At 39.1% G+C, this 12831-nt stretch overlaps 1 protein-coding gene across 1 annotated transcript; it reads left to right on the top strand.

Moving 5' to 3' along the window:
* The first annotated feature begins 3967 nt into the window (after positions 1-3967).
* Positions 3968-8517, top strand: MC5R (melanocortin 5 receptor). Its single transcript, XM_066184051.1, has 2 exons — positions 3968-4160; positions 4989-8517. Exon 2 carries the CDS (start codon positions 5075-5077, stop codon positions 6050-6052), a length of 978 nt encoding a protein of 325 aa, XP_066040148.1. The 5' UTR covers positions 3968-4160; positions 4989-5074; the 3' UTR covers positions 6053-8517.
* The last annotated feature ends 4314 nt before the right edge of the window (positions 8518-12831 follow it).

A 12831-nucleotide genomic window follows, 5' to 3' on the forward strand; every position in this document is an offset into this window, starting at 1 on the left:
ACAACATCATCCAGTTTAGGTTATTTGGATAAATCTTTCTTAAATGCCTTTTGTTGTCTACTGCATCTTTCTCAGCTTTGTACTCTAATGCAAGAAGCCCCCTGATACGTACTGAAAGTGGCCAGAGACTATCTCAAACCATTTTGAAGGACTCAGGTGAAAGGGTTGATGGCCAAAAGTGCTAGTGCAGTCATACTAAGTATGACTGATCCTACCCTTTAACAGGACACAGATGGCTGGATATTTTGATGTCATTTTCCAGACTTCCTTTTCTTTCAGAAAGAAAAAAAAAAAGAAAAATCAGATGTTGATTTGAAGATTCAGGTCATGATGGAAAAGAAAATGTTCATTATGCCACTGCTTACTGCAAAGCCTAACTTTCAGGCTTTCAGACACCCCCTGGACAGGCAAGGGGACTGAAATCCAACATCACTTTATCCAACTTTTTTATTTCAAGGACAAGAAGTAATGGTGCCTTTTTTTTTTTTTTTTTTTTTTAAATCTCAATTAATTGACTGTCTTCACTAAAGGCTAACTGACTGTAATGTTGAGGAGCTAACAGTGGGGACCTTGATGGGGCTCAGACAAGGCTACTCACTACATTCAAGGGCCAGGACAAATAGTTTTCTCAGTCTGAGAAATTAAAGAACATTTGTTATGTGATTTGAATGCAGAGAGGGCCATGACCTTCCCTTTTGGTTTATCTACAGGTTATCTCTTAGACCAGTCTGGAAGGATCCTCTGTGACTTTGAAATATTATGCTGGTGACAACATAGACAAGATTTAGACAGAAGAGGGATTTTGTAAATAGGCCAAGAGCACCAATCCCAGTTATGTGGAACAAAGGTATTTTCACCAAATAGATAAAAAGACCTGCAGAAGGACACTGGAATTGAATTGCTAAAATGTATTAGCAGTAGGAAAGTTTGGTAAATTTTTATTAACAACAGTCTTCTCTGGACCTGTTGAGGTTAGCATAGATTGATACCAGAATGCATCTGAGTGTAACCGGCTGTTCTACAGAAATGTCTTTGGGAGCGCATCCTTCCATTTGCCTCATTTATCCATTTATTGATAAAATCAGTATCTTGCTAGCATGCAGGTAGCAATTCCCTGCTGGTTTTGAATGATGTCACAGGTGTCACTGTAGTTCCAGTGGATGTGCAGGGAGAAGGGAACTCTGGCTGGGATCGCTGGTGGTGCTGATGGGAAGCAGGGCTCGGCTGTTTCTGCCAGGGACGTTGTCATGGCTCCAGTCTGCTTCTGACAAAGCCTGAGAGCCAAATATGTATCTGGAGTGGCTTCTGGTCTCTCTCATGATTGAAAAGAATGGCATGGGACTGAGACAGGCCCTGGCATCTCTATTTCTGCCAGAATCCTATTTTATTTCTTTCTTCTATTCACTGATGTCTTTCTGTAGCACTTTCAATCTCTTTTCCTGGAAGGCAAAGAAATTTCTTGGTCGAGGGAGCTGAACATTGAGATCATGAACATCTGAAAGACAAGCCTATTCATTCAGAAGTCCTGCAGCTGGGAAGCTGTTCTTGGATTCTTCCCAAGAGAATCCAAAGATCTGCTCGCATATCCCTTTACTTCAAATCTTTATAACTCACTTTCCTGCCTCCCCTCACTGCTGCTTGGGTGTCCCTTCAGTTACTTGCTTGTCAAGCTATAGCACTAAAGAGCTGCTCACTGCAGCAATATAATGATAAAACTACTTTTTTGGAGGGTGGGAAGGGGGGAAGAGAAGTATTTTTTCATTTCATTTCATTCTCTAACATAAAAAAAAAGCATCTGTGCCACTAATCATTTTCCAGGCAGGCAATTTTTTCTGCAAGCTTTGTAAATGAGGGAGTTTTTTTTGGTATAGCAGAAGCAATTGTACCAAGGTTTATACCTGCAGTGTCTGGCTTGTGGAACAAGAATCCAAATACTGATTCATAATTTATACGTAAGAAACTTGGCATTGCTTTAAGGAATAACAGCCAAATCACCCTGTCTGATGTGCAATTTATTTTCAGCAATTGGTTGGTTAGCTGAGTCCTACCAGGTACACTGAACACTTTTTAAAAGCAGTTAAGCTGGTCTGCAAAGAACTTTGTTAAACTGAACACACAGAGGGATTTGTAAGTGGAAAGAACAGAATTTAACAAGAGGCAATGTGATATAGAACAACAAAACCCAAGTTGGGATACTACAAGAGAAGTATTTGGAAAGGGAAAGAGTACAGTGTCTGCGTGGTACTTGCTAGGTATAAGAACACAGGAACAAGTAAAGTTTTACTGTTAGATAACTCACTTCCAGGATCTGCAATGGGAAAATCAAAAGCCATGCAAAAGATAACCTAATTTAACTAAGGTAAGTTAGCTAATAACATGCTTTACGTTAAAGAGCAGGAAGAGAACTACAGATGATCTTTCTCTATTCTTTTCTTTTGGTCATAGCAAAGAACTAAGAGCTCAGAACTGGCACACAGGTGAGATACAGGAGGGACTGTGTGTATTCAGCATCTGGCATTATCCACTCAGATTTAACAGCTGCACTTGGACATAGTTTGTGACCTCTAGCTTGTGATAATCTAAATTTTCTTTCCAGTATTGGAGAGAAGGGATAGGCAAAGTTCGTCTCCTGACTTTGTAACTCTATAATGCTAAAAGAGCCATTTTATTCAAAATGATAAAAATTGCTATTCACTGCCACCCTTGGTGCAGGGACTATTTGTACATGAAAAAACATTTCATGTAATAGGCCTGGTGTTTCTGCATCCCTAGAGTGAAGGGTTAAAGTGAAGCCAGCAGTGACAATAGAGAAACCTCCTGTGGAATATAGTAATTAGAAATAGGGATTTATCTGCTTTACAATGATAAACCTTAGCTGAACCCCAAAACCACAAAAGTGGCACAGGATATAACAATAAAATTAGGATTTGTTGGTGGTGATGATTTAAGAAAAATGGTGTAGGTTAAAAAGAAGCATTTGAACTTGTTATACACCATAAAAAGCATCAAACCACTGATTTTTGGAAAAGTGGTGGTTTGGAGAAGCCAAGACTTCCTGTGTCAAGCTCACTTCAAATCCAGCATGAGTCTGACTGCCTGGTTAGCCGCTGAGATGAAGAGCATTCAGCAGTGTCAGGAAGGTGTATTTTGCATTCCCCAGCCTGCACCTGGTAGCAGAGACCTTTTGCTAAAGACTTGAACTGATTTTGCCACCTTTTGGGTAAGGCCCAGGTGGAGCATTGGCTGCCTGACTGCTAGACCCACAGAGGAACTTCAGCCACTGGAATGCTGAGCATTGAGTTTAAGAGCTCTTGAGGCCCTGGGGCAATTCATATCCATCTCGAGGAGCCCAGGCTCCTGGCATGATACACTACTCCTTCCATTTCTACCTTGAAATTCTCTGAAATTTCTGAAATACCTCTGAAATTTCTCTGTTCTAGCAAGGGGCACAGAACACAGCTTTTTATTTTTTCAATTGTTTTAATAAAAATCATTTAAATATATTTTCTGTTAGTGGCATGGTGACTTTGACTGTATGTTCTCTAAGTTTGTAACAGTGGAGTTCTCATATCTGAAAAAACCCAGCAAAGCTGAATACGAAGAAAATGCTTGTAGCAATATTAAGCTTCCCACTTCAATAATGGTCTTTTTTTGTCCTTTGGAGAACTATTGGAGGATGAACTTATTGTTAGTGTACTAGAAACAGCAAAGAAAGCAATCAAAGGAAAGGAGCATGTCTAATACATTTCCCCCTTTAATATTATAGAAAGCTCATAAAGAATTTCAGCTCAGAATTCCGGTTCAGTTAGAAAGAGAGGGGGAAGGCCACTAGATGGTGGTATAACCCCAAGCCTTTGCTTTGAAATCTGTGGAAAGAGAAGTCCAGAGGGGCAAAGAAGGGGAGGAGGAGCCACAGTTTGAGTACTGAAGTCATTATTGCTTGTAGTCTATAAAAAGGCAGTTACACAGAAAGTAATTTATACGTGGTCAGCTTTGACTCTATGGATTTACTAATTCCTTTCCCTCTATTTTTTTCCATCGTTTGCCACCAAGGAGTCCCCAGCCCCAGGTGTCAGGGGGGCTGAAACTTCAGCTCTCTGGAGGAAACATTGCAGACAATGAAGAGGAAAAGCAGCTGAAGGAGCAGCTCTGGTAAACAGGTACAGTTAATTCTTGATTGCAAATAAGAAGTGGCTTTTTAAAACTGAAAATTGTTTAGCATGATATGCTTTGAATTTTATTTGCAACAAGTCACTGACAATCAGTTCTAAATGTTCCCTTTATTAAAAATGTGATGACTTACAACTTTCCCTAAATATTGTCATTACCAGAAAACCACTGAAAGAAACATTCTTAATTTGGAAGAGAAAAACTTCTTTTACAATAGAATTCTACCCACACCAATTCTGTAACCTTAGTGTATCCTGAAATGCATGGATTTGCCTTGGTAAGGTGTTTAACACCATGCTTTTAAATGAGCATGTTAACGCTGCACAGATAAGCTGTTTATAATACAGTTCATGCCAAATTAAATGTACAAAGGTCAGGAAAGAATTTAAATCTTTTACTGAAAATGTTTGATTCTTTATTGTGTCAACAATAGAAACTTCTTTATACTGTATTCAAGTGAGCAGTTTCTGCTAGACCTAATACTACATCCTCCTGCATTTTTGCGGTCTGAGAGCTGGGACTGGGAAAACTGTCTTTTGTTTGTTTTTCAGCAGATTTTCCTGGACATTCTGGGTAACTATTCCAGGGAACTAGATAAAATAAACAAAACTCTGAAAGAAGAGTGCATGAATCTTTTCATCAGTTTGTGATTTAACTTCCCAGTAAGGATAGGTAGAAAATCTCTGAGCCAACCAAAGTTTAATTTAGAATCAGTGCAGAAATGTGGTGGGACGTATACAAGCCAGATTAAATAGAAATGGCTGATATTAATGTTGTCAACTTCTGCTTGTAATCTTCATCCTATATTTTTTTTTTAGGCAGGATCTTTTGCCTTTTGGAAAATGCATTTACCACACTCCTTGGCAAGCCCTTCAGAAGGAACAGAATGTGTTAGCTCCCAGAGATGAACACATCCTCTCAATTCTATGTCTCTGAACTAAACCTGAGTGCCTTCAGTAGCAACTTTACTGCGCCTACTGCAAAGAGCAAGTCATCGCCATGTGAGCAAGTGGTCATCGCAGCTGAGGTGTTCCTAACTCTGGGCATTGTAAGCCTCCTTGAAAACATCTTAGTGATATGTGCAATAGTTAAGAACAAGAACTTGCACTCTCCCATGTACTTTTTTGTTTGCAGTTTAGCAGTGGCTGACATGCTGGTTAGTGTGTCTAACGCTTGGGAGACCATAACCATATACTTAATAAACAATAGACACATCATTATGGAAGATGCCTTTGTCCGTCATATAGACAATGTCTTTGATTCCATGATCTGCATATCTGTGGTGGCTTCCATGTGCAGTTTGCTGGCTATAGCAGTAGACAGATATATCACTATCTTCTATGCCCTGCGTTATCACAACATCATGACAGTGAAAAGATCAGGGCTTATTATTGCATGTATCTGGACCTTTTGCACGGGCTGTGGCATTATCTTCATTCTTTATTATGAGTCAACTTACGTGGTCATTTGTCTCATCACTATGTTTTTTACCATGTTGTTCCTCATGGTCTCACTGTACATCCATATGTTCCTCCTGGCTCGTACTCATGTGAAGAAAATCGCTGCTTTGCCTGGGTACAACTCTGTCCGTCAAAGAACCAGCATGAAAGGAGCCATCACTCTGACTATGCTTCTTGGCATCTTCATTGTTTGCTGGGCTCCATTCTTCCTTCATCTCATCCTGATGATCTCCTGCCCTCAAAACCTCTACTGTGTTTGCTTCATGTCTCACTTCAACATGTACCTGATTCTCATTATGTGCAACTCGGTGATCGACCCCTTGATCTACGCCTTTCGTAGCCAGGAAATGAGGAAGACTTTCAAAGAGATAATTTGTTGCTATAGCCTGAGAATGCTCTGTGGCTTATCAAACAAGTATTAAGATAATAAAACCAAACCAGGGAAGAGAATTGAAAGACAACATCTTCCTGCATCCTGTAATTCTGCTGAAATGCCTATGGAACAATTTCTCCATTCAATTGTCATGATTCCTGCAGCAATCAGAAACCATTTTTTAACATGTAATTTTACATTTCTTTCCCTCCACACGCCTCTCATGCTGGTGGTTGGAGCTACTCAGTGCATCTGTGTTATGGGGATAAAGAATATTTTGAATCTCATTTAACCTATTGAAGATCGTAATTTATAAGAGGATTATGCAGGGAAAACCTTATTGTTATTTCTGCTAAATGTGATGAGTGAGTTCCGCCATGTGAATGAACCCACTAGCCTCTCAATGTGTGTTTCTTTTGGTGTTTTTGTCTCTCTAGATAAAAAATAAATATTATTTCTCTCTCTAGATAAAAACAAGCACGGCTTATTTTGATACCCAGAATTAACACAGAGGTTTTTTGCTATTTCCTTCTGAAGACATAAAATAGAGAAGTAGCTCCAATTATCCAGCTCCACATATCTTGGTCAGCAGTTATGATCAATATACCTGCATGTATCAGCCGTCTTGTATTACGGTCATGACTGTCACTGTCATAAAATACATATTGTCCAAGAAGCCAATGTTACCATGAGATTTTCCAGGCTGGATACAGCACTTTGTCATATATGACTATGTGTCTTCAAATCACTGTGAAGCAAGGCATACCACAGGTGGATTTTAAGGCTAAATATAAAGATTGAGCTTGTTCTAGTTTGTCTGTTTGGTTTATTTGCCAGGGCTAGGGAAGCAAAGGGAACACAGCCTGTAAATATTCGTGTAATGTTTTGTGGAGATGGAAAGACTGAGTGAGTGGCTGCCTTTGTATAGACATTAGAAAAGCCTTCTGGCTGTGAAGAGCTTGTGTTACTGTAGATTGCATCTTTCAAATTGGGAGAGACAAAACGAGTTTGATAATCAAAAGGCATGGCAGACAATGGCAAAGAAAGGATTTCAAAACATCAGGGTCATGTAGCTATAACAGAGTCCTGACTTTTGCTCCCCAAACAAAAAAATTTCCTCTTAGATGAGAGGATTCTAAGCTGAAACCCTCATGCCTTTCGTGTGAGTAGTTTGCATCTAGTCATGCTTTCATAAACCTGCTGTTCTGCAACAGTTGTGTAATGTGCAGAATACTGGGCTTAGAAAAGAGAGAGGAAGTCCAACTGTGATATTTCTCGATGACCATGAATGGTGTATATCTTCTGCTGTGATTTAAATTATGAAAAGATTTCAAGAGGTGATAGACTACTGACTAGTTATCTGAATATATCTTGAAAAAATGAGCTCTTCCTTCTGAAATCTGGAATAATACTGCTTGTTATACTTGTTTTTTACATGCAGTAAAACTCTTGTTTATCAATAGAAGGTTTATGATTTATTCCATGAGTGTTAGGTTATACTTTCAAGGTGAAAGTCCTGATTGGGTTTTAGGAAATTTTTGTGCTATAAGAATGGTCAAATATGTGAGCAGGTGCTCAGTGGTTGTCCAAAATCCATCTTAGAGATATTTAGAACTTGACTGGACATGGCCCTGAAACATCTGCACTAAATTGAAAGCTGACTCTAACTTTGAAGTTGGCCCTGCTTTCAACCACTAATAGCAGATTACCTTCACAGGTGCCTTCCAACCCAAATTATGCAGTGATTCTACGACACACTTTGCATATTGTGATAAAATTATTGTTTTTCCTTCCTCATTTTATCTCTTGTGTAAGAAAAATTGGAAACTATCCACTCCACATACTTAGAGCCTACTTTATGTCTTTATTTGCTCAGGAGGTTTCTGACAGGAGAATTTAGCTGCATCTTTAGCACCAGAGTTATACATTTTGTCTGCTTAAAATTTACTATTCCTCCAGCTCACATATATCTCCCTCTGACATGAGTGGGAATGTTATTCTCAGTGGAGATACCTTATTATGCTGACTGATATACTGGTTATATTAATGCACTAGGGGCTGGAGTCTTCTTTCAGCTAATCTGAAAACGAGATTTCAGAGAATGCTGGTGGTCAGTAGTCAGAATCTTGCCTTGTTTAAGTCCATCTCTTAATCCTATCCATAAATGTCCTCAAAATGTTTGCTCTTGCAACTATGAATGTAAATGACAAAAGGAGATAGCTCCACTGCATAGCAAAAGGCACCAGCTGATGTATATAAATCATTAAATCTTTACTGGGTATTGCAAATAAGACAGTTTTGTACATAACTGTAAATCAACTAAGAGGAAACCAAAACTGTAATAGCTTTAGGTATTTTCTTGGATTGTATATTGATCTTTTTTTTTTTTTTTTTTTTTTTTTTTTTTTTTGTTTTGTTTTGTTTTGTTTTGTTTTGTTTTGTTTGAAGTCTGTTTGATGTATAAACACAAACATATGAAGAAACTATTAAACTGGATGTCTGGAAACCCTTTCATTTCTGGTTATTCATTGGAACGTTTCTGCTACTTTATTCACAGAGGGAATATTGCATTACAGACTTTCACATCTCAATTACACAGATGCCTTCTTAAGAAACATTCTGAATGAGTGATGCAGACTAATACAGTGTATTTACATTCATACCTATGTTCCCCTGGGTGTCAGCATCACATCTTCAATATAAGCTTTACAGGTGGGGAGCTGAAACAACTTAAAAGTGAAATGAAAGTATTTTCAAAACAGGCTAGAATATTTCCTGCAAAACAGGCAGTTTACACTCTAGTAATGAATATAAAATGCATATCTCTGGGAGACCATGACAAGCTTTAATACGTTTCTTTCTCCAGTTTAGCTGCAGAATAAAAGGAACATTTAGCATACTGTCACTTCTGTCAGAGCCTGGAAAGCACTGTGTTGTGACAGACTGGGACAAGCCGGCAGTGTGTAAGCAGGAAATCTGTTGTTACAGGACAGTCATGAAAAATTAGTCGCTAGACTGTCCTTGCACCATGTCCCTGTACTTAATGACACTACTCTTGATTATCCAGCCAGTCATTTACAGTTTTGCTTTAGTCACTGGAAAAAAAGCTCAAATCACACTACTTCTGCCCCGAAACTAATTTCTATTGCCCACTGTTGCTTTGATGACAGAATACTTCACTGCTTCTAACTCGTGTGTCACTATTTAAAAGTTCTTGGTAAGCAAGTATTCTGATTTCCCCCACTGCTGCAGGTGGGATCAACTTCTATAGAGTCATCTGCATTTTAAGCAGATTAGTATCAGAGGGAATATTAAAAGAAAAAATCTGAATCCTTTCTCCATGCCAAGGCCACTATAAGGTTCTAGGAAGTACTTGTTTCCCAAAGAGCCTTAGCATCTCCGGTAACACAAACCAGTTATAACTGGATAGAGCAAAGAAGTTGCTTATGGTCCTGGGCTTCATGATCCTGCTTTCCAAACGGTCTCAAATCTGCCACAAAAAGCTCTAATTACTGAGCGCCACTGTGGCTGAGGCTGGGCTGGGAGGGATGATTGTTTTCAGATCTCCAGTCTACAGGTCTGCACCCTTCGTGCAACCAGTGTCCAGCAGTCCACTAATGTAGTGTGGAACCCTTTTGAGAGTGGGTTGCATGTTCATTCCCACTGCTTAGGCTTATCCCATCAGAAAACCTTCTCAGAATGTCTCTCTGGAGACTAGAGTTGCTTTTTTTTTTTTTTTTTTTTTTTAATCCTGTGCAAATAAATGTAGAAACCACAGGAATTTCCTGCACACACAAATGTTAAGAGGCCAGAAAAGGTTTAAAACCTTTGGGAAAACAACTCAACTCCCTCACACAGTCTACTCTCTGAAATTTTCAAGGACTCTCTTTTACTTCAAAGTCTTATTGTGGATTCTCCTGCCTATTTTTCAGTAAATGCTTCTTGTGTTGCTCATCAGCTTCTTGCACAGAAGACCAGCTCATAGTGACCATGAATGCTGTGCTCAGGAATTGCAAAGGATGGTCCCAGTCTTCAGCTGTGTTGGTTTTCATGTACAGTGCCCTTCCTGTTAGGCAGGGTGGGTGAAAAAGATTTGGGAACATGGATGTGGAAGTGAGGGTCCTCACATGAGGGACAGAAAGTCACGCAGGCTGTGGTGGAGCTGCTTGCATAAGACTCACTGCTGGTTTGTCTCAAGGTGAGATGTTCTCTGTCCTTTTCTAATCCTGTGTTACAACCTGAGTGGTGGGTATCTTGGATCCACCATTCTTCATACAGGACAGAAGAGTCTGTATGAAGAGGCGTATGTGTGTGTGTGTGCCCACACTTACATATATGTCTACATCAGTTCTTACTCCCAAATATTAAGTATAATCACAGATGACATCAACAGATCCAATGTATGTGAGAATGTATAGCTCCTTTTTCTCTTACTTTTCTGCTCTTTGTTATTTGCTGTTTGTTACACTGCTTTCCAATCTGCAGTGTGTTTCTCATGTATTTCCTCTACCTGAGAACAAACTAGCAACAGTCAAAATCTGAAGTAGAAGAAAAAACCTTGAGTACTTTTTGAATCTTGAGGTTTTGAAAATTATAGCAGATCAGTGTGACAGAGCAGAGTTCCCCTAGAAACCAGTTAAACTACAGATCTGGCAAATTTGTTAAACTCCTACGGTCCATGAGCATTATTCCCACAACAGTTTCTTTTTAAGCAGCTGGCCTAAAAGAGCTCTAAGAATACATGACTGTGCTGAGCAAGGAGTGAAGGGTTTCCATCAAAACAAAGGGCAGCTCTTCAGGGACATTATATAAAGTCTGGATTTGTGTCTAGTAATCCTCTGGAATATCAGCAGAGCTCCCAGCAAGCTCTGGTTTAGGGACTTCTTGGGCAGGAGGTTATATTTACAGACTTGTGACCGATAGCTCTAAATGAATGTGTCTCACATGAATTTACCTAATCACTCTTGGATCTCTTTATTGTAATCTGCAACATCTTGTTTCACAAGTTAGGTATGTTGAGTGCAAAAATGATTTTTTTTTCCTCTTGTAAAACATCCACTTGTAAGTTTTCTTCAATGTCCTGAAGTCGTTATGTTGGAAAGAAAAGAAATAATTAGTCCCCAAGAAAAGAAATAATTAGTCCCCATATTGTAAAGAAATAAAATAACTAGCCCCCATTCATTTCCTCTGTGACATTTATTATCGTACTCCCTTATATTCTTCTATAAATTTTATCTTTTCCAGCTAAGAATCCTGACCCATTTGATCTCTACTGGTATCTTCATACCTTGTTGGCATTATGTTGTTTTCCTAGGCTCATTATATTGTTTTTGGCTCAGAGGGGACCAGATAAGCAAATGATAATCCAGATCTAGATGAAAACTACATTTCCACAGTGCCAGATGCTGCTGCCTCTTTCGTTGTCTATGCAGTATGTGAAAATATACTTTCATGTGGTACCACACACTGTGTAATTTGGAGAATTTCAGGATCTGTAAAATGTTCATTTTACAAATGAGAACAATTACAAATGAGAAAAAAAATGCTCTCTGTTCTCTAAATAAGCTTTCATTTTTGATGGTAAGGATGTGCAAAACTTATGCCAAAATTACGTTGCTTAGGGGTGTTTCTGTCTTTCCAGTACCAAGTATATGCCTTGGCCATGTCCTATCTCTTTAGCAGCTTTCATTTCCCTTCCTCTGATGGGATGGAAGCCTGGCCACAGAGGCTGGAAGGGCTTTGTGTCCCAGCCATGCTCTGCATGGCTGAGGATCAGAGATCCCAAGTTCAGACACAAGCTTCTCCTGGAAGATCATAATTTCCTTGAGGAGGGTGGTAAGCATATAATTTGCCACCTCCAGATGGTGATTCATCACTCCCCTCCTTTCAATTAGGCTGATTTTACACCTGATAAAAGCACAATGAGAAATGGACTGATCAGCTTTGTATGCTGGCTCCCGATGATTTGCAAAGGCATCAAATGAACTTTTTTGATACTCTGTTGCATAAATGCCTTAATTACCAGTGACAAAACAAACCTTGCAAAGAAAATGGGATTAGTTTTTTCTCCAGTTTGCCAGTTTTTAACAGGACAGAATTGCTTTTGGCAGACAATAAGTAAAGTTGCCCACGTATTAGCTTTTTCATCGTTATTTTTCACAGAAATTTTGGGCCTATTTCACCTACCCTGAAAATATGACCCTAGGAGTGTGGAAGATCAGACTATCATCTTTGTATTATACCTTTTCTTTGCTCTGAAATTCTTTCTGAAAAGTTTTGCATGGATTTTGAGTCAGAACATAAGTCCCTGAAATTCTATATCCACACAATTCATGGTGCTGGGATAGCCTTACATAGACCCTACTATAATTTCTGCTTCAGAGGGTTCCTTGTGCTTTTTAAAGTCAGGGGAATCTGTCCAGGATATTCTTTCATTCAAATAACAGATTTCACTACTCTAACCTTGTTTTAAATATATAGCAACATCATGATTGGTAATGCCAACGCTGACCTAAGCTGTCAGCTACTACTAAAAGTAGTTTTTTCACAAAAACTTTTCCCAGACAACATAAAGAGCTATAAAAAGGAGAGGACATTCCTGCTCTCTGCACACAGAATGGTAGATAAGTGGTGGAGCTTGGACAAGCAAGAATTTTAATTCTGCGTCAAGTTCACGTCTGACTCTTACAGAAGATGAAGATAAATAGCCTTTTCTTACTGTGAGAACTCAGCTGCCTTAAAAAGCGTCCTGGTACACATACTTGTGCCAAATTCAGTTTCAGAGGAGTAGAGTAAGTGAGTTACTGGAAACTTGGCTGAAAGTCTGTC

The sequence above is a fragment of the Chamaea fasciata genome, unplaced genomic scaffold, assembly GCF_029207755.1.
Source record: "Chamaea fasciata isolate MVZ Bird 193981 ecotype frontalis unplaced genomic scaffold, bChaFas1.0.hap1 SCAF_1, whole genome shotgun sequence".
Lineage (NCBI taxonomy): Eukaryota > Metazoa > Chordata > Aves > Passeriformes > Sylviidae > Chamaea > Chamaea fasciata.

Excerpts from the sequence above, each read along its gene's own strand:
- MC5R (XM_066184051.1), top strand. The coding sequence starts at position 5,075 with ATGAACACATCCTCTCAATTCTATGTCTCTGAACTAAACCTGAGTGCC.